A 26699-nucleotide genomic window follows, 5' to 3' on the forward strand; every position below is an offset into this window, starting at 1 on the left:
ATACTCATTCTGATATATTTTAAACAGTACCCAGTCACAATGACAGCAAATTCCCTATTCTTTGTCTACTTTTGATACACAGAGACACAAATTCATGAAATTTCATAACTGTTTAAAATTAAAATATATCTAAACTACATATTAAATAAACCCTGCATTTATTCTTGTACACTCTCTCAAATTTTTCACTCATCAGGAAGGCATTGGAGTAAGTAGTGGAAGCTACTCTTTCAAAAAGCTATCTGCATGTTTTCTTTCTCAGGAATGAAGAAGAGCAGAGAATTTTAGAACAAAATTTCTGCATTAGGTGGCTTGCATGGCTGGTTTTTCAGTGTTGCATCAAAATTCAGCTGTAATTTAGATCTTTTGTGGTGGGAATATTTGCTTAAAAATGTTTTCATTAACATGTATTCTTAAATTTTAGTTGTAAATAATCCACCTGAGAACCTACTATATTCCATAACAAGTACAGCGCTTTAAACTAAGTCTAACATCTGCTTTATTTGCAGTAAATTTGACAATTAAAATTCAGTTATATAAAATCACAGGAACTGTGCTGTTTACTTTTGCACTATTCTGCAATTCATATAATTTTTTTTTCTTTTTCCAGTTGAGATTACTTCACAGGATACAGTAGTTTCTGAGATCACATCTTTGAGCTATGTAAAAACAGAACTACATCAACTTTACTTCTTCCATTATTTTGAATTTACACTACACTGTACAGGGAATTACGTAAAATCTTCTTTTGCCACTTCAACTACTTAAAATACTTTTGAATCATTATTTTGTCACTTACACAAGTTACTCATATGTACGCTGGACGCATAACAGGCTTATCATTTTTTATATTTCTGTGCGCTTATTTATGTCAAATGATAAGTTCTTCAAGGAACTGCTTAGTAAGATGACAACTTTAATTGCTGTTAACCATAAAAATGTCTTAAAAGCCTACTCTCATTTTCTTCAGCTTCAGCAGTGTAGCCATATTGCAGCATATCAGTTAATGTGTGCTATGCTTGTGAATTTTTACTGTTAAGACAGATGAAGTATGATCATTTACAGTGCATGCAATAATGTGAGAATGAAAGAAAATACATAAAACTTTATTCATTGTCATTTAATTTTTATTGTATTTAAGATCAGAATTAAGGTGCTAGATTTCAAGTGGATTCATGGGACATCTCGGCCTGAATTCTGCTTCCTCCCCTTCCTCTCTTCCTTTTCCCACTACTCCTCTTTGTCCCCTACTCTAGGTCCAGTAGACTCATCAAAAAAGCTACTAAGCATAGTATGAGATACTCATTGATGGGCAGAAGTAATACTTCTGAAAACATTAAGCAGTATTGCTTTCTGTTGATATGAATACCCTTCCTCAGTAATCCATTTATCACTTTGAGGTAAGAATAATGCTGCATTCATTTTGCAGAGTACTTTCTGTGTATAGGTACATGTCACATTTGATGAGCAAGTAGCATAAGTATGAAATAATTTTAACGTAATGTGGCAATAGTAAAGCTTAGTAACAGAAAATGAGTGTCCATGCACTCAAAAATGAAATCTTCTTTGTTATTTCTTATGTGGAAAAAAGTGTTGATATAAATAATAACCATGTTGAGTGAAAATCCTGTTTTAACAAGTCTTTTAAGAAAACATTTTGCAATAGAGGAAACTCTAGTAGGTTATATTGCAGGAAATGATGAGTTGTAATAAGTGATACATAGACTGTTAAGGACTACAGTTGTGGTAGGTATGTAAAAATGAAGAAATAATTGCAGGAAATGAGAAAATGGAAGTCAGCAGCAAACTGCTGGAAAGAGTGACAACTGTGAAAATTGGTGTAGTAAGCAATTTCTTAACACCACATGACCATGTATTAAAGGCAATGCAGAGAGAATCTTATAAGCACAAAAACACTTGTGTTATTTCAAAGACTATGGGTAGCATAGTTACACTGCAAAATTTTGTCCTTCAGACTGAGACATCTGGGGTTCGGTGCACTACTGTTTAGCATACTACACAGGCATTTGGCTGATGGACTAACATCATATTCAGTTTGTACTGCCTGTCTTTCTAAGGTTATTCATTCCTTTATGTGAGCTGCTCTCTAAATGTCACACAGTGGAAGATCATGCAGGAATGTGTAATGAGTGAATTTAAAACTTTGTACAAAGACACAGCTATTATAAAATAATTTTATAGACTCATTGATGATGAACTATCATTAAAGGTAGGCAGTAGGCAGCTTATTTTGTTTCTATAGAACACATTTAAAACTCAACCTACATGTTAAAAACAGCAAAATATTGTATAGGATGTGGCAAACATTTCTGCCTTTTGTAATAATAATGCATGTATTACACATTCTTATTGCTCCATAATGGCATTGTTTAGAATGCCAGAAAACACTGAAAAAGTAAAACGGAGTCTTGTTTATAGCAGCCAGTTGATACAAATGCTTGTTATGCTTCTATCACAGAGTAAGACAAATACTTCATTATAATTTTAACTTCTACACTTATTCAGTGGTTGTGGTTCAACAATAAAAAAACTAATGATTAAGGAAATTGCTTAACATTCTCAGAACAAATGCTTGAAATGATGACTGACTTCTTGATTCTCATGATAAATAATGAATTTTTGTTATACCACCATTATTTGTCACATTTTGTTTAACAAACATTAATGTTTTAGGAAGTGGTGCAAGGTTGTTTTTCAGTTTAATGTTTCAAAGAATGCTTTATAAATCCCTATCCATGCTTTCTGCTATAATTATCACAATATTCTGGACTCTGAAGGCAGTAAACACTTCTGGTGTAACTCCCCACAAAAATTATTCAATGTTTAATTGTACTGTCTTCCCAGCATTAAGTAGGCTCTAATTACAAAAATTAGCAGTCTTTACTACTTGTAATTTACAAACAGAAACTTTGAACTCACAAAAAAGTCAAGATTAACATTCAATCCAGTAAATGACACACAACTGTGCTGGTGTCAGAAATAAGTTATATATTTCAATAATAGTTTACTTTCATCCTGAACTTCAGTGTGATTTGCAACAACAGTTGGCAAATACAGGTTTATGTCATAAATTACAGTCAATAGAGCAGTTTTGTCCCAGCAGCTAACTTCTCACTGAGGAGATGTGAAAATTTATATAAGAAATGGCTGGCACAGTCTCTAGCCTGACTCATCATTTTTATTGTGTATTATCATTTAAGTGTTCTGAAATCTTTACCACATTAAAACATATGAAACCAAACTTCAGTATGTTGTAACTACAAATAGAATTAGTCTCAGTTTCCTCATTCTTGGGAGGTAGTTGGAAATTTTCAGTTTTAATATGTGTAGCAAACACAGAGAAAAAATATAATAAAAACACACAATAGTGTATATTATTCAACCAGATATCTGACAGCTAATCAATTATAGGCAGAGCCTAGTTATATAATTTAGTAGAATTACACTGTATCTTTGTTCTCATGCTATTATACTCATTCTCCAGTATTATTTACAAATCAAGATCAGCATCTGTAAATTATCAAAGTCTGTTGCTCACGACAGCAGGGAGAAAATGGTCATGCTGTCGAAGAACAAAAAACCACATACTCATCAGGACAGATGGCATATCAGCACCAAGTAAAACTTACAGTTCTCCTTCCAAAATATAGTTGAGCCCATCACTCACCTATGTAATTGCTCACTGCAATAAGGTATCTACATATCTTCATCTACATAAGTACTTTGAAAACAGATTTCCAGTGTGTGGCAAAGTGTGCTTAATTTGGTACATCATCTCAGGATTTCTTACTGTTCCAATCTCAAACTGAGTTCAATAAGAATGATGACTTGATACCTTTGTGACTGAAATAATTAGTCTACTCTTGTTTTCATATTCCCTATGGGACTGATGCGTAAGTGCTGAAAAACGTCTCTAGATTCTTCACTTGATAATGGTTCTTTAGTTTTTTTGTTGTGCTTTTGTGGAAAAAACTGAATATATCTTCAAGTCTTCTAGGTCCCACACAACTGGCGGTATGCTAAGATGACCTGTAAGCACTCTGATTGTATTTTTCCAGTATCTTGCCAATGAACCAAAGTCTACGCATTTCCTTATCTATGACTGGGCCTATATGATAATTCAATGTTATGTGCCCACAAATTGCTCCACTGAAGTATCTGTATGAGTTGGCTAAGCTTAACTGTGTTTCTTGGATATTGTAGTAAAAAGATAATAGTTTTCTCCACTTTACTGTGCCTTTAAGGCAGATTAACTATCCTTGCACTACTCTGAAATCCTATCTAGATCTGATTAATATTTCTGCAGGTCTCTCTCTCTGTTTTTTTTTTTTTTTTTTTTTTTTTTGTTTCCCTAGACAGTGCTTCATTGCTGATGACTGCATTATCTGTGAAAAGTCTAAGATTGCTGGTAATATTCTCTTCCAGGTCATTAATATACAGCATGTACAACAAGGGTGTTGAGACTCTTTCCTGATTCATGCTTCAAATTACCTCTACTTCCGTCAATGACACTGCCTGTCAGAAATTGTGTTTCATATTTCCAGAAGTGTTAAAAATGTTAGAAGTAATTTCTATTTTTCAAAGTTGTTAAGGAAGATAAAGTGACAAAATATTGCCACATTACAATTATCTCCTGCTTTTCTAGACTACTGAAAAATTAGTGTTCAATAAGTTAGTAAGGTGTATCAACAAAAATGGAATAGTAATGAATTACCAATCTGTTTTCTGAAACCGTAAATCAACCCAGATGACTGTCCATCAGTGCATAACCAATGTTTTGAAAGTAAATGATGAAAACAAAAGCTTTTTTCATGATCTTGCTGTCTAGTGACAAGCATCAAGGCTTCTACATTACAGAGTCCTGAGTTCAAATCCTAGTCAGGTCAGAGATTTTCTTCACCCTGGGGCTGGGTGTTAGTATTTTTCTAATCATTTCATCTCATCTTCATCACAGAGATACATAATCTGCTGAATTTATACATGTGGGGTGCCAGAGGGCAGTAACACCACACAATCATTTTGTTCATGGTAAACCACAGAGCTCAACAAAACAAGCTTAAATACTGTGGCACTGTGGACCTATGAAATAAATGACTTCATTCATTTCTTAACAACCACAAGCAAAATGTAAGCAACAGACAAGCAGAAGTAAAATGACAAATAGTCTCAGAATACTTATCAGAACAACACTCAGTCATGTTGGGGTACCTCAAGAGTTAGTATGGAGTCAACTTCTTTCTTTGATTTATGTCTCTTATCTGGATGTGGATATTGATTCACATAGAACAACTCTGTTTGCTAATGATACAGCATTATCAGTAATTGCAGCAAAAAATGAAAATATCCAACATGTAGCAAACTAAAAGCCAATTCAGTAAATGGTTTATAATAAATCAATTCATAATAAGCAACAGGAAAACAGCATCAATAAATTTTCATAGCTGCCAGCATAACACCTTGCCTTACCTTGGTATTACCATCAAAAATTAATCCATTGAAAACAAAAAGCTAACAAAGTTTCTTGGTATTTGGATACAGAGTAACATAAAATGGGACAAATGTTGAATACATCAATTCCATGCTGGGTAGCAAATGCTGTTACATTTTATGGGACCTATAAGGCCATACGCATGAGCCTCACTAATGAGTATTTGACTGTGCATATATCAATGCAGATCTGAAGTATGGCTTGAGCACATTCTCAAGCAGCTTGGGGGATCTTCAGGAGGAAAAAAAAGAGGAGTGGGAAGTTATTAAGGGGAGCAGACTTGGACAGTTGTGTAAACCATTGTTTCAAACACTGAAAGTGTTACCATTAATATGCATGTGAGGGAATATGGAATAGTTGTAGGTAACAACTAGTATTCTCTCAGATACAGATTTATTCGCACTTAGCTTCTACACAGATACAAGTCCGGAGGTTAACTGCCGTTAGCGTCCAACATCCTCTCCAAAGCCCTCTCCTCAAAGATAGCACACTTACGCACAGAACAAATATCGATATTTATGGCGCTCTAGCCACATAGCCGCCCCTCCGCCCCCCCCCCCCCCCCGCACAGTATGGAGTACGTCCCTGTGAATGGGGGAGAGGGGGGTGGGAAGTTAGGAAGTTAACGTACAGTTCTTCTGCGTCAGACAGAAGCGGTCGACTGGTAGGAGACTGGGGGGTGAAACCCGGTACGTTGACGGTGAAGTCAGCAAGCGACGCCGGCGGCTGAAGACGAAGACGACATCCCGTCCTGGAGTGGAGGTGTAGCACTTCGTCAGTCGGCAGGTGGAGAATCACCTTGCCAGAAGGCCTAACAAAGGCACACAAATTTCCACACGCAGCACTTCTGCTTAATTTAAAGCAGCACACCACCCGAGATTCTGCACTTCCTCCCTCAACATTGTCACACGCGAGTACCACACACACCGTATCGCCATCTACGACAACAGATAATTTATGTATGTCATCAGGGTGCACACGTGTTGTGAATTCTTGGGTGGCACCTGTAGGAGCAATGGTAGGGAGGCAGGGAGGTGTGGGAAAGCCATGGCAGGGGGAAGCATCTGCTAAGAGGGGGGTGGCAGGTGCACTGGACTGCGCAGGAGACAGCCTTGGGCGATCAGCTGACAGACGAGGGAGCGTGACCGAAGGCAACGAGGAACCAGCATGCATTGAACGGCGTGACAAAGAGCTGTCACACGAAGATGGTAACACAATGGTAGAATCCGAGTGGTAGGCAGTTCGACTGCGAGGGCTGTGAGGAGTGAAGCCCCGAAAAGATTGGCCACTCGAATTAGATGAACGCGGAGAAGGAGCAGTGCTCGGCAGAGAAGCACGCTGTGGAGAATCAATACCCGAATGCATGGCATGGGAAGATGGATGGCCGCTCGAAGCATGAGTGGGAGAAATAGGGGTAGAATCTGGGAGGTTCACCTGAGGCTCAATGAAAGCTGGTTTCACTCGGTTGAGTGAGACCATGGTTACAGAGTCTTTTATGAGGAGATCCATGTTATTCTCAGACAACCTCTTTGACAACCTTGTAAGGACCTGTGTAGGGCGACTGAAGCAGGGCTTTGACTGAGTCGTCTCTGAGAAACACATACTCACAAGAGTCTAGCGTGCGTGGTACGTACACGCGTGGAGGTGTATGAGCAGCCAGAGGTGGCGGATGAATTTTGCTGCAGTGCAAGCGCACCCGCTCGAGAAGTGAAGGGAGTTCAGAGGGCCATGGAAGTGGGGTGGGAGTGACTAATTCTCCAGGCAAAACCAGAGGTTGGCCATACACAAACTCGGCTACGGAACCCTTGAGGTCTTCCTTGAAAGTCGCATGAAGGCCAAGAAGCACGAGGGGCAGTGCCTCTGTCCATAGTGAGTCATGGCAATGCAGGGCAGACTTTAAGGTGCGATGCCATCGCTCGACAAGCCCATTACTTTGGGGGTGGTATGCAGAAGTATGAATTTTGACAATACCACACATTTTACATAAGTCAGAGAAAACTGAAGACTCAAATTGTCACCCCTGGTCAGTGGTGAGGTAAACAGGTGAGCCAAATCTAGAAATCCACAAATCTAAGAATGCTCGACTTACTGTCTCAGAGGTAATGTTCGGAATAGGCACAGCCTCAGCCCACCGAGTCATCCTGTAAACAGCTGTAAACAAGTAACGGAAACCCTCAGAGGGGGGCAAAGGGCCTACGAGGTCGACATGAACATGGTGAAACCGGCCTGGCGGTTGGGCAAAACAGCCAAGGGGTGGAGAAGTGTGCCTGGAAACTTTGTTCTGTTGACACAACATGCATGCCCTTGCCCAAGACTGACAGTCGTGGCGCATGTCTCTCCAGACAAACCATTCAGCTACCAGACGGGTGGAAGCTTTGACACCGGGGTGTGCTAATGTGTGTAGTTTGTCAAAGACCTGGCGTTGAAGGAGCTTAGGAATGAATGGCCGCAACGTACCAGTCGATTCGTCACACCACACTAAGTCAGATATGCCAGGGAAAGTAGAGCGTACCGGTTGGAGGGAGGAGCTGTGGTCCGAAATTAATTGCATGGTATTGGGGTCTGCTGATTGCAACTGACGTAGGTCCGTTAAGTCAATTAAGGTTGTGACAGCACCAACACGCGAGAGAAAATCAGCGACCACATTGTCCGCTCCTCAGATGTAGCGAATGTTATTTGTAAATTGCAAGATGCAATCGATGTGACGAAAGCGTCGTGGGGGCGGATCAGCCGCAGGATTTTTTATGGCAGGAACCAACGGCTTGTGATCAGTGAGCACATAGAAATCTCATCCCTCAACATCAGTTCTGAAGTGTCTTATGGCCTCGTAAACTGCAAGTAATTCTTTGTCGAATGCTGGGTATTTCTTCTGCGCGTTGTTTAGCTTTTTTGAAAAAAACTGCAGGGGGGTCGTAATATCGTTGTATGTCTGACTCAGTACTGCGCTGATAGCATTGTTACTAGCGTCAGTAGTGATAAACATTGTGGCGTCCACATGTAGGTGAGCAATAGTGACAGCGGAGGCCAACAGCTGTTTGAGTTCGTTAAATGCCTTGTCCATGTCTGGTGTCCATGGTACCTGGCAGGTGCCAGAAGTTTGTGGGCCAGCGAGAGCATCTGTGAGAGGAGCCTGCACTGCAGAAGTGGCTGGCAAATGTTTTTGGTAATAATTAACCGTTCCGATCAACGCTCTGTGGAGAACACGTGGGAAGGTCTAGGTTAACAAAGCCAGAGTCCACGACCGTTGGCGGTTGGAAGAAACTGGCGGCACTCGATGAATTCCACTGCATGTTCTGGCTGAAGGATTCCGAAGATTCTTGTGGCATGTCCACTATGACGGCAGGAGTGCTGGAGAGATGTTGCTGAAATCCGGGTGGCGGTGAGTGCTGAAAGGCCATTGTCTGGACCTGAACAAAGGCCCTCGCGATCGCGGAGAAACCCGATGCGGTAGGCACGTAAATAACCTTCGGGCGGTAACTCAGACGCATATTACACAAAAAACGGGGTCACCAGTGAGGGAATATGGAATAGTTGTAGGTAAACAACTAGTATTCTCTCAGATACAGATTTATTCACACTTAGCTTCTACACAGATACAAGTCCAGAGGCTAACAGCCATTAGCATCCAACATCCTCTCCAAAGCCCTCTCCTCAAAGATAGCACACTTACGCACAGAACAAATATCGATATTTATGGCGCTCTACGCCACACATGCATAATATGGACTTGTATATTATCAACTCACCTACATAAGTTTAAAAAAATATAATTGGCAATGGTAGTAGTGAGAATAAGAGAAACATACATGGTCACAATACAAGATTAAAAGGAGTCTTACATGTAGTCCCAACAAATACGTGTTGGTGTCAGGAAGTACAGGCTATGTTCAACAAGTTGCCTGATGATTTAATGTATATATTAAATATAAATGTTTTAAAACATCTATTAGAGAATATCTATAGTACTGTTGCCTATATTAAGTAAGTGACTGCATGTAACTCAGTATGTGTAATTTATAAATTTTATAATATGTACATATAAACATGACTTTTACTGTTGTAAATACTAGATGTTAAGTCTATTGCAATAGCACCTTTTAAACACTACTACATATTATGGAAAATGGTTAAATAAATAAATTAGACAGTAACAATAGCAGGTCCAAGCAAGAATATTTAATTCAGTTACAATAGTAGGGAATGTTCTGACAGAATGTAAGTAATTCAGGAGTACAGGGGCTCTCTCTCTCTCTCTCTCTCTCTCTCTCTCTCTCTCTCTCTATCTGTCTCTCTCTCTCACACACACACACACTTGACTTTTTGTTCTCACTAATTTATGCAACCATACGTAAACTATCATGTTGTTTGCCTTTACTCTGAAGCAGATCACATCACACTTACAAAATGTGAAGAAAAGTGTCATTATGTAACAAAATAATGTTTCTTTACTCTACTCCAAGGCATTTTTACTTCATCATCCTTGTAACACAGATATTTGTTGTATTTCTTTCATATTTTTGGAGGTGTGAAGAAAGATAATGAAGAACATTATTTTGTAATAGATGAGGATATGTATGTCAGTGTGTGATGTAACTATCAGTAATCCAAGATTGATATAAGTTGATAATTAAATAATTTTCCAGCAAACTAAACATGTCTTTACAGTTAAATAAATAATCTTTTTGTTAGTATCTTCACATAACATTTTAATGCCATCCTTTTTCATTTCACTGTCCCTACACACCTAACTGTACCCGAATGATCTCTACCACAGTAAAGTTGTCCACTACTTTAAAAAAAAATGCATACTATGTTGTATATTCCAAGCAAATTTCACTTAAAAGAATAAACCATGCTTTACTGTCTCCTCATAACATGAGGCAGCTCTATCTTAGGGTGTTCATGTTTCTGTATTGTATAATTCTTGTGGAATTCATCTGGGATGGAACTCAAATCATAGCATATGAATTTTGAAGTTAGAATGTGGGAATGAACATAATACATCTCTGTAATTAAAACACTGCCATAGAATTTAGCCATAAGTTCTGATTTTCCTTTCCTGTGTTATCCTCATAAAAATTCTCATTACTCGTTATTCACAGAATCTTTTCAGAGTCTTGTTTAATAGTCCACTTTCAATATTAGTTACATTTTCTACTATTAATGAAATATCAGTGAATACAGTCATGTAACAAGTGTAAAACTATAATATTATTTCATATTGTTTACTTTCAGGGAGCCACCAAACTTACAAAAGATGACATAGAGCGAGTGTTCTCACTTTATGACAGGGTATGTAACCACATTATTGATATATGTATGAAACCATCTTACTTAATACTCTTATTTGTTGTGTTTTCACACATTTAGAGTAGATATGAAAGTAATATTTGTACCATAAATGAGTAGATGATGTGGAAAAATGAAAGTACTGCTTATATTACGTGTGACATTGGAATCAAAAGCTCTGCAAAGAGTGCTGATCCTACAATCAACAGAATCAATAGTTTATTCAGCTGTTTGATCATCTGCAAGGTATGAAATGATGTAGTATGAATGGAACGTCAACTATCAGCCCATGGGTGCAAAATATCGAAACCACTCCAGGAATAACAAAGCAATGGGGTAATAGTGCCAAACCAGCTTAGAACCAGGAGAATGTTGGTAAACTGAAAGATCCCTAAGAAAGAAGCATGAAAAATCAGTTACACCACACATACTAGAACACAATCATAGAAACTGAAATACAAGAAGGTTTCTTCAGCATTGGTCCTTTACTTACCTTGCATTTGTCATGAATCTCTCACTGAGCACAAAGTTTGAAGCAATGGAAAAAATCACACATGACTCCTTTTTATAAGAAGGATGAAAGAACCAACCTGTAAAATTGCAGACCAATCTCCTTAACATCAGTTTGCTGTAGAATTATTTAGCATATTCTAAATTCCAATACAATATACTTCCTTCAGATGCAAAAGTTTCTGTCAACAAATCAGCACAAATTTAGAAAGTATCACTCTTGTGTAACCTAGCTTGTCCTTTTCTTGCACATTATCCTGTGTACCATGAATCAAGGGCTACTGGCAGATTCCATGTTTCTAGATATCTGGGAAGCATTTGACACAGTGCCCCCACTGCAGACTGTTAATGAAGGCCTGAACATATGGAATAGGTTCTCAAATATGTGAAGGTCTCAAAAACTTTTTATGTAATATAACACAGTATGTTGCCCTGGATGGAAAATGATCAGCAGGTACTGTCAGACCTGAGACAGAGAATGGATGATCTGACAGAGAGAGTGAGCAGCTATCTGCGACTGTTTCCTGATAACACTGTGGTATATGGGAGAGTCTCATCATTGAATCATTGTAGGTTATAGGATGACTTAGAAGGAATACCTGTTTGGTATGACGAGAGGCAGCTTCCTCTTGTAACAATTCATGTTGAATGTTATTTAACTTAAGTTTGTTATGCCTGGTCCATTGATAAATGAATGGGAAATTTTCATGCTTCACAAATTTTTATTCACATTAATTGATGTCCGAACTCCACACTCGTCATGTAAACAAAACACAGACAGAGTTCACTTAATTTTGTACAATTTTGATGTTATAATTAAAATTTACTAAATGTAAAGAAACTGATGTTACAGCCAAATAAGGTATAAAATACAATATTCAATGACAATCTTTTGTAGTGGTATCTTTAGTTTTCCATAAGATAATCATTCTGAAGTTTAATTAAAATAAAGTCTCTCATATTATTTTAGTTACATAAATAATTACAGTTTGGATTTGGTTACTAACATGTAATGATAGTACAGGGCTTGTGCTTTATCTGATTAGATACACAGAACATACAAATAAGAGCTCAAATTCTGGAATTTGGAAAACAGTGAGATGTAAACAATTGGACAGTTAATTAGAAATGTAATTACAAGGAATATTAATTACAGAGGAAGACATAAAAATAAATAACAAATGAAAATACATTGCTTGCCAATAACTTTTAAGCATTTTCTCAAGATAGTGAGGTCTAATGTTACTGGATTTTTAGATTGCAATTTTGTTAATTAGAAGCACTGATTTTCATGCTAACATCTCTGCAGTCTCTAGTTAATTTCTAAGGACTTATTACTTCAACTTCTTGATTAGTTACTTAATTTAGTATATGTACATAATTTTATCAATGACAACAATCCACCAATAATTATGACAATGCATGACCTTCCAGAACATTCCACATGCCTTTGCAATGAATATCAAAAAGGGCAGAATGATATATATATATAGACACACATACAAGGCCTTAGGGAGCACTGAATTGTCTGAGAACTATCCAGATGCATATAAAAAGAGAACCTCCCCCCCCCCCCCCCACCACTCTTACGAGTATTACTTGTATGAATATGAATGGCTACTAAATACATACAAGCAATCCAAAAGATCAAAAAAGTTTTCTTTTCTTAGCTGTCACCCCAGTCACTGGTTCATATTGCACATCTTAAGGAATTAGCAGCTCACAATCATCAGTCCTTTTGCACTGTCTATCTCGTGTTTGCAACCCCTCTTTTTCTGGCAATCTCTGTGGTGCAATAGCACAGTCCACTATTAGTTTCACAGTTTTTTAATTTTCACTTCCAGGTCAGGTAAGGATCTTGGATACAGTTCTCTAGGTAGGAACAGGGATAAACTCATTACTCAAGGTACTTGTGTAGGTTACAATTAAGGTCACATCAGGTATGAATATATCAAAAGCATTCACATGTTACCCTACACTATTAGCATATTTACAAACAAAATCATACAAATTAATCATCTCTAAACTGTAAAGATTTAGCTATATACAGATTAAAGTCAATGAACCAAAAATTAATTATATAGTTATCCTTTCTTTTTGATTAATATTTCAGTATATTCCACTATACAGTATATTTGATCCCTCCCCCCCCTCACCCCCCCCCCCCTCCAGATCTCATTTAACTCTTTATCATATCAAACAAACTCACAGACTGCTCATCATTACACAATCATGTAATAACAAACTTTTCACAAAATATCTTTTGTCACAGTGCAATTTGTCCATTTAGTAACACACGTACATTTTTACCATTGTTCATTAGTTCATCTCATTAGAAAATTCATGAAATCATGACCATGCCTGTAACTCTCAAAGAAACACCCACAAATCAAATACATGCTCTACAGAGTATAACTACAATAACTGGTCAGTCACTATTGCAGGAAAGTCAAATTTAGTGTGCAGTTTACATTTTAAAATTATTCCTCAAATAATGTCACTCAATAGTCATATTACATACAGAAAACTTATATTACAGAGAATGCATTGCATTTTCAGTAAGAGATAACTTCATTACAGGTTTATAGATGAGTAAAAGATGTAGCATCCAAAACTAAAAAGAAGAAAATAGAATGCTACATAGCTCAGAGACCACATATTTGACACAAAGTTGTTTGCTCCTGAGGGCTTTTACATCATCTTATTTTTTCTTGGTGTTTGACACTTACTCCATATGGTTTGATAAAAAATGGTTCATGTGGTCTTAGATTAAGTCTACATTCATAGTTTTTCACTTTTTCAGGTTTCTCACTAAACACATCTTTGTATTCCTACAACAAACTACCTAATTGATCTGTCTGTTCTTTATCTAGACTTCCAGATTCTTTTAGTTTGGTGGCCACTAATTCAGCATGCTTGTCTTCATTGCATTGTTCTTCATTGTCTTCCTCATTAACATCAATCTTCTCATTTGCACAAATCACTCTTCTTATTTGGAAATTGTTCTCTAGGCAATTTTGGATGATTAGTTCAGTCACATGTGTTACATCTGTCTTTGGGTTGGTAAGCGTTAACTTTTTGTTATTCCAGTCAAAATCTGCATTTACTCCTTGCATCTACTTCATTCCAAACAAAATATTTTCATTGAGGTCAGATACTACAAAACATCCTTGGTTATACTACACATCTTTAATGGTGAAAGATATTAAGGCTTGCCTGTTGACAACTTTGCTGTGCCTACCAGTTACTCCCTTAATTCTGATTCCAAAACAGGATATTCCTTAAAGTCAGCACTACATCTTATCTGGTCTCTAAATTTTTCAGAAATGGCACAGACAGGATTACCCATGTCTAATAGGCAAACTCATTCATAATTTGCAACTTTTATACATATATACGGGCAACCCAAAACCTTTTCTTTCCTGCTTTCCTCATCTTCATGCAACAAATCATTCTCTAAAGTCCAAGTAGTTTATACCATTTTTGCCTGCACAGTTTCTCTTACCTGTCTGAATTTTACTTAGAGGTACATCAGATGATTGCTTGATGTCATGTTCCTCTTTTGCACACTGTCTACTTTTCCCAGAACTGATCTCACTCTAAGCCTGCTGATTGTTTCTACCTTCCCAGTTGGAATACAGTTCTTCACAAATAATCTTGATGACCCTTTTTACTCTGTCACTGTCACTATAACCCTTGTAAGTATCCCATAACATTTCTAGCATCACATCTAAATCGTAATGTCTATCCTCATGTCCCTTATCTGATGATACCTTCCCAGTTTCCACTTGTACAATCTGGTTCTCATATTCTTCACAAATACTACTAACATTATCTTCTTCATCATTAATTAAATCTTCTTTAACCTTCATATACACCATGCCATCTAATTCTTCCTCCCATTCATCATAACTACTAACACTTTCACTATCAACATTATCACACAAGCTATCATCTCCAATACTAGACACTTCTACAACATCTTTACAATGATCATCGGAATTGTTGACAAGTACACCAGTACAAGTATCATCACTTAAGTGCTTAACAGTGATAGATTCTTCCTCCAGTAATTTACCTCATACAAACTCATCAGGATTATCATCAGAACCAACATTTTCTTCACAAACTTCTTTGCCATACTGATTATATAGACTTGAGATAGTTTCCTCCTCTAACAGAACCTCTTCAACATTCTTACAGATGCTATTTCTTCTATCTTCAACACTTTCATTCATACTTTTGCAGAATTTACTGTCAAACTGTAATTTGCTAATCTTATGTGCTTTTCTCACACTAGTTCTGTCATTTCTACTCCAATATCTTTGATTACTCTATCTTCAGTAATTATTTTTGATGTCCCTAGGCCGGTGGTGTTTAGCCTGATTTCGGTACTTATTTCTCGTCCCAAACTGACAGGCTCCCAATGAAGCATCCGTCAGTTTAAATTGCATCGTCTTGAGTGGTGATTGTCCAATTGTCTGTTATTATTCTCCCAAGGTCTCTCCCTGTTGTCATATCCTCTGTTTCCATTCCCATTTCTATGGTTGAGCCATCTATTATCACTCCTACCTCGATTCCTGCTCTGATTCCCCCCCCCCCCCCCCCCCCCCCAGATGGTTGATTGCCAAATCTGCCATTACTTAACCTCTCATTTCTTTCAAAGGCTCAATCCAACTTATCTACATATCTCAAGAACTAATCTATGGAGTCGTCTGGTCCATAAATAAACTCCCACTGTACTGTTTTTGGTAATCTCCTTTTTAAGGCATCTATTTGTGTTAGTTCATCAAAAGGTTTGTCTAAGTGCACTAACTTCCTCAATTGATTTTCACAGAAACACTTCAAGCCACCATTACCTTCCCTATACATTTGACCATTCAAAAACTCACTCTTAATACTAGCTTGCTAAGGTTCTGACCAAAACTTATTTAAGAACTTTCTTTTGAATTAATCATATGACATAGTACAATTAACATTCTGATTGGCCCATGAGATTGCTTCTCTTATCCAAAAATCTCTTAACGAATTTAATTTCAACATTGTCTGTCATGTCATTACTAAAATTATCTCGACAATGCTGTAAAAAATCAACAGGATGCAATTTACCATCTCCTGGAAAGCATTTTAAAGGTATGCCACACCATAAACAATTAATATTGCTAACAAAATTCCTTTGAGCTACATCGTCTTGTAGTTCTACAACATTCTTACTTAAATCTACAACATTGCTTTTACACAAATCTATTTTTTCGTCATACTTTAGTTCTACATTACTTATTTGATTGGAAATGTCTGTACGTTTTAGCTCAGAGTTCCTTTTGTAAGCTTCTACTTTCTCTTCCAACAGTCTCCTAGTCTGAACAACCTCTACTTTAAGTTTAGAATTTTCTACTTCTACAGGTTTATCTAGTTTTTTGAATCTCTCCTCATTTTTGGACAACTCTTGTGTGAAATTAGTTTCTAATATCTCTAATCTTCCTTCTACTGCTCCTAAACAAGTATTGAGTTCACCCCGTCCTGTCTCAACAGTAATTCTTAGTGCTGCCAAACCCTCCTGGATTTCCCTAATATGATTAGTATTTTCAGTAACAGTATTCTTTAATTCTGCAATTTGTTCACTGAATTGCTGACTTAACTGTAGAACCTGTTGAGCAATATCCTTAATCTGTCCCATCTATTTCTTCGCGTCTTGCCTAATCTGTCCAATCTGTTCCTTCACTTCCTTCATATGCTGCATTAATGTCATTAACAAATCATCTCCTCCTACACTTTCCTGTGCAATTGGAGTACTCGTGGCGACTTTTTCACTGGAACCCTCTCCACCAAAGCTTCGATCTACACTTTGATAACTATTGGGCGATAGTTCACTGATACTTGCTCCTAGATCCGAAGTGTTTACCTTGTTGTTATTGGCTATGGTAACTTACAAAATACACAAACTTCCCACACAAACATTTGTTACTGTCACAAAACTATTTAATTAAAAACATAAACTGTTATTCATCTGATGGTAGACAGTGCTGTCGGAGAATTTGGTCCTTTTTATCCACACCAACTCTTTCCATTCATTCTGTGTGTCCAAAACACAAAGTTTTTCCAGACAATTTATGTTTGGCATTCGTCTCATGTTCACCTGAAACAGTCACTTGTTAAACATATTTCCACATTTCAAACATCAATCCCAGCTCAACTCCACCAAATGTAACTATTCATGTTGAATGTTACTTAAGTTTTTTCTGCCTGGTCCATTGATTAATGAATGGGAAATTTTCAGGCTTCACAAATTTTTATTCACATTAATTGATGTCCAAACTGCACACTCATCATGTAAACAAAACACAGAAAGACGTCACTGATCTCTTTGACTTCCAAAAGTAACTTCAAATCTGACTGACAAAACAACAACTCAGCAACTAACTCGCAGCCTCACTGCATCACTTTTTATAGAATTTTAACAATAACTTCCAAAATAAAGCATTATTAATTTTGTACAATTTTGATGATGAAATTAAAATTTACAAAAAATGAAATGGGATGAGCACATAAGGTTTGAAGTAGGAAAGACAAAATAAGGCATTATTAATTTTGTACAATTTTGATGACGAAATTAAAATTTACAAAAAATGAAATGGGATGAGCACATAAGGTGTGAAGTAGGAAAGACAATTGGTCAACTTCAGTTTTTTGGATGAATTCTAGGAAAGTGTAACTCATCTATAAAGGAGACCACATATGTAGGGTGAAGCAAAATTTGTATACTTGGACTTTGCATTGCAACTCCTCACATACCAGTGATAAAAAAAAATGTCTCTCACAAAATTTTGTCCGGTGATTACACCCGGCAGGAAAAGGACATTAAGGAGTGGCAATATGGCAACACTGTAACCAAATGTATGGTAGCTACCTCTAACAGCACATATTTAGTTGTTCTGTTAAGATAGATCCATTTCAGTCGCCCTAGGGAGTGGATGTTGTTTACTACTGCGCTGCACTCCACTTCCGTGTTTACATCGCTGTACTTGTTCTTCTCTGAGTGCTCTCCGTCCGTTAATCTCCGTGTTCATTCATATTCCTTGTGATGTGATCAGTCCTTCTGGTTGTGCTGCTGTTAATTGGATTAACTATTGCTACAAACCTCAGGAAGAATACTCTGGTATTTGCTTTTGACAATAAATCCTGTCCAGATCAGCCAACATCCCTGGAAATAGATGACTGGATTAAATCAGTAATTGGCCTCAATTCTGAAACCATCCAAACCTGGCAACTGGATCAGGAAAAAATACTGTGTTTTTGTCAAGTTATTCAGTGCTGCAACTGTTTATAAAGTGTTAGGAAGGTGGGGCTATGAAGTAGATTTTGTGCATAAAATGGTTATAAAAGTAAGGTTTCCATCTATAGAGCTGACATTACTTAAGACAAATATCTTTTCTCACATCACTGTTTGTGGATATAATGCACAATCTGTTTATGCAGGTCAGGTAGCTATATGTAATGAAACCAGCCGCTTCAGACAGGAATGTCTGTGGTGAACCGTTGTTCTTAAAAGTAATTTGATACAGCATCAGAAACTTACCTTAAGTGATGTGTTACCACTGAATAGCCTGGATCAACTGGTTGAGGGTGTCCACACAGCGGACCAAGATGATGTCTTCTTTCACAATAACAACTATTTCCCCCGTCAACAACAAAGGGAAACTCTGTAACCACTATTTGTGAAACTGAAATGCAGCTGAAAAAATGACCTTTGGAGACAACTGATAGTTGCTCAAAGGACAAGCTGTCCTGTACAACTCCCTCAGTTCACAATCAAAACCAGTGCAATGAGGAGACAGAGGAACTGGAAGGCAAAATGCAAATGGAAACTGATGATCAGAAAGATAATAAAGACACAGAACCAGAAAATTAATGGGGTCTAGCCAGTATTAATTTGCAAGAAACAACAGTTGAAGTAGCTGATGGCAGAGATCAGCAGCTATCCGATAGTAAACAAATTCATGGACAGGTTGCAAAACTGCAGTCTCTATTTGTTTCCCTTGATCAGGAAGTAAGTGATATTAATAAGGAACAAGGAAGTGGTGGCCAAAATGAAATTGCGGTCAACACTGCAGGGCAGGCACTAGCAACAGAAAATGCAAAAGCATCTGCTGCTGCTCCATATGAGCTATGAAGTAAAATAAAAATGCAACCAAATGTGAATGTGCTCGTAACCAAGGGAAGGGAAAATCCAGAAAGGGTGACCCAAGCCCAAAGAATGTTCGGTACAAAATGGTACTACATGAAACACTGGTGGAAATATCAGAAAGTTTACAAGGAAATCAGTTTGCTAGCAATACAAGAGAAAAGGTCAGATGTAGAAAAAGTGGGATAGTAACTAATAAACTGATGAAATGTTATTCCATGTTCAGCCTTCCGAGAAAAATGTTAATAGTTTAACTGAACCCTGAACCACAGGAAACTAAATTAGTTCATCAAAACAGCTACATAGTGACAGTGCAAAGACACAATCTTACTCTGTCACCACTATAAACATAAATAAAATTACATCCAGTTTGAAATTATTAGCACTTAAGGAATTTTCTACAAATCTGCATCTGATATTGCCCTGTTACTGGAAGTTCTAATGTCAGATTTAGTTATTCCAGGTTATGTCAGTCACATAAATGTGTCTCATGAAACAAGTGTTGGAACAGCTGTTTTGCTGAGGGAAGGGTTTCCAGTAAGTGAGGTGGAATGACTGGAATCTGGAAGGGGAATATGCCTAAATATCTATGATGTGACTATCAACTAGTATGCACCTTCAGGAAGTTCTCACCAAGCTGACAGGGCACGTTTCTTCAAAAATGAACTGATATACTTGTTAAGGGAAAGTCCAAGACAGTTATTACTTGGAGGTGATTTGAATTGTGTTTTAAATTGAAAAGATCAGTTACCTAATTTTAATTTCTCAAGTGAACTAAAACAACTAGTTACAGGTTGAGAATCAAAGGATATATGGGAAATCATATACCCCTCCATTGTTGGGTTCACTTATATCATGGCAAAATCTCATAGCAGGATTGATAGATTATATATTTCGAAAAATCTTGAAACTTCCATGACAAAAGTAGAAACCATTCCTATGTACTTTTCAGACCATTCAAGTGTCTTAGCTTGCATACGTCTAACAAGACACTCAGTTCGCTGATTCAAGAATCAGTGGAATTTGAACATTTCCTTGTTAGTAAATCATGATTTAGAAGACCTGATTAAAGAATCATGGGCAATATTCCTGCATGCTTATAGTAGATATGCAACTGCTATTGACTGGTGGGTTAAAATGGCAAAGCGAAAGTTGAGGAAGGTTCTTGTTCAATACAGTGTCCAGAGCACAAGAGAAATGAAATGCACTAGAGAATATTACTATTCTGTTTTGAGGAATCTATAAGATCAGGTCTCAGCAGGTTACTCACTTTGGATAGTAGACATCAAAAAAGTCAACCAAGTTAATTAATATCAAGAGAAATCAAATGGAAGGGTTGGAAATAAATTTGAAGGCAAATTTGATGTCAGAAGATGAAACTACTTCCCTGTATCACTAGGTGAAGCATACAAAAAATGGTACGATTCTCAGAAACCAGCAGGATGTCATGCACGAGATATATCGCTATTGTTGCAAGCTATATTCTGTAAATCAAAGTAGTGATGCTTCCTTGGAAGAATTCCTTGACATCCTAGCCCCACAGTTGACAGAAGGTGACAATGAAAGTTTTCTCAAGGTAGTGAGTGAAGAGGACGTGTATGTGCACCTCACCACTAATAAATTTCCGACGACCGGATGGTGTGCCAGCAGAGTTTTACATCCGTTACTGGCCAATAGTGGGTGCGAAAATCATCGACATTGTAAATGAGGTTATTCATGGTAAAATTTTCCGGCTGAGTTTAGGGAGAGTAAAACTGTTCTTGTGCCAAAAAATAATGGAAACAAAGATTTAAATAATTTTCATCCAGTTTCACTACTAAATTCTGATTATAAATTAATAGCTAGAATAGTAAACAATAGTATTTCATGCCTTACAGATAAAATTATTAGTCAACATCAGAACTGCGGCAAGGCAGAACCATTTTTCAAAATCTAGCAAAATTCAGGGATATCATTGCAATAACTTCTGTAACAAACATAAAGTGTGCTTTTTTTTTTAGATTTTTTATAAAGCCTTCGATGTAGTAAATCATGAATATCTTCTACAAGTGTTGAAGAAAACAGGTTTCAACGATAGAGTCATACAGTTGATCAAGAACACAGAAACTGGAATAAATGCAAAAATAGTGGCAAATTGTCAACAATCTACGCCGATACAAATAAAATGGGGTGTTCCTCAAGGAAGTCCTCTGTCCATGTTGCTCTTTGCTATTTTATTGGAACCTTCTCTCTGACATGTCCATGCTAGATTAAAAGGCTTAACATGATCAAGAAATAGAACAGGTATAAGAGCCTATGTTGGACATATAGGGGTCATTATAAGGAATAATGAAGCGGTAACCACACTAGCAATAGCGATTAATACATACTATAGGACATCTGTAGCCAATGCAAATGAAAAAAAAGTAAGATGACAAATCTCAGAGGTTTTGATAATATCAAAGTCGAGTGGGCAAAATTAGTCCGACAACATAAAACACTTGGGATCACTCTGACAGCATGCCCCATGAAAATGATGACTTTAAATTGGAAAGTTGCAGCAGATAATGTGCAAGGAGCCATTATAGAGAATTTAACTCAATATATGAACCAAGTTCAAAGAAGAAAGTATATCAACTTGTGCATCCTTGCTAAAGCTTATTATACTGCCCAGCTGCTTCCAATACCAAGAATGATAATGTGAAGAATAATGTCCAAAATCACATACTTTTTGTGGAGAGTACCTGCTAAAGTAGATACTTTAGATCCTAAAAATGGTGGACTAGGATTAACTGATATAATGGATAAAGCCCCCTACTTTTTATCAAAAGGCAAGTTAATTTAATAAGAGACTCATGAGAAAGCATAACCAGCCAACTTTTTGAGATCATTAAACATTGAAGCCTGCTTCCCCTGTTGGACGTGCAGAATGTCAAGTCGTTTACAGAATGTTAGTGTTTTCTACGTTGAGTTCAGTTATGTAAGTGCCAAAATCAGACAGTCACGACACTTACCATCAAGAGCCATAATGTGGGAACAAAATAAAAGTGAAAGAAGGAAAAAAATAGAATGACAGTTTCAAAACATTGATTGGACTGAGATTTGGAAAAACATTTGTTCTAATGTGCTCACGTCTAATATAAAAATGTCATGGTGCAATATAGTTAACAACATAGTTAGTACCAATGAAAGACTGTACGCAATCAGACTCTGTGAAACAAATTTATGTCAACAATGCCATCTAGTTGACACAATAATTCATAGATACACTTGCAGCAGTCACAGGAATAGTTGGAGGTGGATCCGAGAGCAAATAGCTCTGATTACCAGGACATCCTCTGAGAGTGTATCACTGTCCTTGATACACAGGCCTGAAGCACACTATTTCCCAGCAGCAAAAAATAACACTATGTACTGGTTGCAGGGAAATTTTGTTAATTACATCCTTAACAAATTAAGATCTGACAGCACCATAGAGTTCAAGGTTCATATGCTGTGTGAATACCACAAAATTATAAGGTATTTGAATCACAAGAAAAATTTCGGTAATATGTTAAAAATTATATTTGAAAGAATGGGCAATTGTTAATATGAAAAAGAAGACTGTGTTGACGTTGATGTATTGTAGTTACCTTAAGGATATTCTTTAAAATTTTACTATAAAATTTTGGTGGGTGCTTTTTCTACTTCAGAAAGTAGTTTTTGAAATTTTATAAGCTAATGTACAGTTAGATTGTGTGTCAAATTGTGTTAAAACACAAAACATTAAAGCTGTGTTATTGGATTATAGTATGAATATGAAAATTGACATTTTTTTGGAAATGTCTTCATCAAATGGTTAAAACCATAAGATTGTCTCTGATATAATGTAATATTCAATGGGTAGCGAATTTCCCTGTTCATTTTTGCACTGTGATGTGTAAGTCAGTTTTCCAGTGAAAGACTTATTATGTAGGTGGGATCACTTCAGATAATTAACATTTCGTTAATGTCCAGAAAGGGTAGTTGGAAGGCTAGTTAACTTTAAAACATCTCTTTTCTGCCATTTTTAAGTATTTAAGAGATTGTCTAATATGATTATTAAATAGCTTTTATGTGTGATGGGCATAAATCTTCCATATTCTGTATAAGTTTTGGTGACTTCCTTACACCTGTGTGAAATGCTCATAGCTAGTCTGACTGAGATGAGAAGGTTAAAGATCAGTTTCTTCCCTTAACCTCTCTCTCACAGAGACAATTTCCTTGTGTACATTAATATACTAAAAATTATCCCATAAACTTGCTGATATCCTTTACACATCTGTAAAGATTGTAACACATGTAATTCAAAGTGCAGTTTTTTTATTTATTCATGATTGAAGAAGTTTGAATATCTTTAAAAACTTTTCTTGATGTTCAAATGAATTCTTTCTGATAATTTAGTCAGTAACACAATCTTCTGTTGTATTTCTTTAACATCAGCATAATTGCAATGATCTTTTTTTTATTTATTTATTTTTATTTATTTGATTAGCCATCCGTAGACATTTTGCAATGTATGGATGTTGTCAGTTTGGATACAGTGATTTTTACAGATACATTGACACTTTTATATGCATTTACAGAGTATACAAATACAATGACATTTATCACTTAAATTACATTCAAACAATTAAATATTCACTTATTGTTTAGAAACAGTGTTCCTGAAAATATAGTTTAAGGGTTTTCTGTAACAGTACACGTTGTTAATTTCTTTGATGTCCTGTGCAGCTTGTTATACATTTACAGAATATACAATACAATGTCATTATGTCACTTAAATTACATTCAAACATTTAAATATTCACTTACTGTGTAAAAACAGTGTTCCTGAAAATACAGTTTAAGAGTTTTTCTGAAACAATACATGCTGTTAGTTTCTTTGATTTCCTGTGGCAGCTTGTTATACAATTTTACACCCTGATACAAGAAACTTTTTTGGGTCTTATGCTTGTTTCTCCTATCTAGATGAAGGCAGTGGCTTGTTCTTGTGCTATAGCTGTGTAAAATGCTGTTTGTACTATAATTCACTATATTTTTCTTTATATATACTATAGTGTGGAACATAAATAAACAGGGAACAGTTAGAATACCAAGTATTTTGAATAGTTCTCTGCAGTGAGCCCACTTACTGCTTTTAGTTATAATTCTCACTGCTCTCTTCTGCACTTTGAAAACTGTTTGTAAGTTGAGTACATTATTTCCCCAGAAAATTATCCCATAGCTTATGACTGAATGTACATAGCTAAAATATACAGTTCTTAGTCATTCATCGCTGCATACTGAGGAGAGAACTCTAAGTGCGTAACACGTTGTAGATATCTTTTTCGTGAGTTTTTTAACATGTTCACTCCACCTAAGCTGGCTGTCAATATGCAACCCTAGGAATTTTGTGGTGGGAACTTCGTCTACAGAGGTGTTATGTAGCTTTAACTTTAGGGGACTGTTTTTTCTGTTTATTCTAAAGCGTATGCTATTTGTTTTCTTAATATTTAAGGTCACTTTATTCTCTGTAGACCATTTGTAGACATCTTTCAGTGATTCATTACAATTTTCCAACATTTGTGCTGATGTCTCACTGGTGATTATAATATTGCTGTCATCGGCAAACAATATCTTCTCTCCATGTCGGATATATTGTGGAAAGTCATTTATATAAATCAAGAACAACACCGGACCCAGCACACTTCCCTGAGGGACCCCAATATTAATATGCTGTGGATCTGACAGGTGTTTTTCTATGAACTTTGATCTACTGGAGACATGCGAGATCTCTACCCACTGTACTCTATTTTTAAGGTATGAATGGAACCATTTGTTGATTACCCCTCTTACTCCTAGTGCTTCTAACTTAAGTAATAGATTCTGGTGGTCAACTGTATCAAAGGCCTTTGACAGGTCAAGGAATATGCCAGATACATAGTTGCCTTCATCCAGTGCTTCTAGAACCACTTTAGTGAAATGTGCTATTGCCATTTCTGTATCTCTGCCTGGTCTGAAACCAAATTGGTCATTTGAAAGAAGGTTGTATTTGTTTAGATAGCTCATAAGTCTGTTCTTCATTATGGACTCTATTATTTTGGAAAATGATGACAGTAGGGCAATTGGCCTGTAGTTCTCAATGTTTTCTACATCATCTTTTTTGTGTAGAGGTAAAATTTTTGCATGTTTCAGATAATCAGGGAAACAACCGGCTTTGAAAGATTCATTTATGATATTGGTTAGGGGGGCTTTGATACTATTTATGCATTTTTTCAGCACAGACATTGGAATTTCATCTAAACCTGCTGAATTTTTGCTCTTTAATTTCCTTACCACATTACATACTTCTTCCTCAGTAGTGGGTAGCAATACCATTGAATTTGATGTATATTCCCGTGTTCGTGGATTATGAGATTTTGAAAAATTTTCCTGTAACTTTGTAGCTATACTACTAAAGTAAGAATTAACAAAGTTTGCTAGTTCTTTTGGGGTACTTGTTAGGTTTTCTTTGTTCCTGATTTGGGTGTTTATTTGCCTTTGTGTTGCTGTTCCTGTCTCTTGTTTCACTATAGTCCATGTAGCTTTACTTTTATTTTTAGCTAGATTTATTAGTCTATCATTGGCCTTTTTTTTTTTTTTGCAACATTGAGCACCTTCCTATAGATTTTTTTGTAGTTTCTGTAGTAATGAAGAAAATCTGGATCACTGTTGTTGTTTTTTATAGAGTTTAGGTATTTAAAAGTTTGGGCAGATTTTCTAATTCCTGTGGTAATCCACTTATTTTTGGTGGATGTTCCAGTAGAACTTAGTGCTTTGGGGAAGGCTTCTTCGAATATTATCTTAAACTCCGACATGAATTTGGAGAATTTCTGATTCACATTATTTTCTGAATATACTTCTTCCGATTTTTCATGTCTTAATTGTAAGCAAAATTTTTGTATTGCTGCGTCTGAGTAGACTCTTTTAAACATGTGGAGGTTTACTGGTTTTTCTACAGATACTTTTACTTTTATGATTTGGCATAAATGATCTGACAGTCCAAGATTTTTGACAGTTATGACACAGTTTTCCCCACCTATATCTGTAGCTACATGGTCAATGGTAGATGTTGAGTGTTTGGTTATTCTTGTTGCACAATTAACTAAAGAGGACATGCCAAAACTATTCAGAATATTCAGAAAAGTGTTACTGGTTTCATCTGCCTTAGCTGTGTTAATGTTTAAGTCA

The 26699-nt window shown here is 36.5% G+C and overlaps 1 protein-coding gene across 2 annotated transcripts in view; it reads left to right on the forward strand.

Annotated features, from left to right (window-relative positions):
- LOC124802669 (calbindin-32) overlaps positions 1-26699 on the forward strand; it is a 717374-nt gene that overhangs the window by 658627 nt on the left and 32048 nt on the right. Inside the window, exons 9-10 of one of the 2 annotated variants that reach the window (XM_047263581.1) lie at positions 197-208; positions 10745-10801. In XM_047263581.1, coding sequence (XP_047119537.1) covers positions 197-208; positions 10745-10801 — 69 coding nt within the window. The remainder of the gene's footprint in view (positions 1-196; positions 209-10744; positions 10802-26699) is intronic. The other variant, XM_047263582.1, reaches the window with a different exon arrangement.

Source organism: Schistocerca piceifrons, chromosome 6, assembly GCF_021461385.2.
Source record: "Schistocerca piceifrons isolate TAMUIC-IGC-003096 chromosome 6, iqSchPice1.1, whole genome shotgun sequence".
NCBI classification, from domain to species: Eukaryota; Metazoa; Arthropoda; class Insecta; order Orthoptera; family Acrididae; genus Schistocerca; species Schistocerca piceifrons.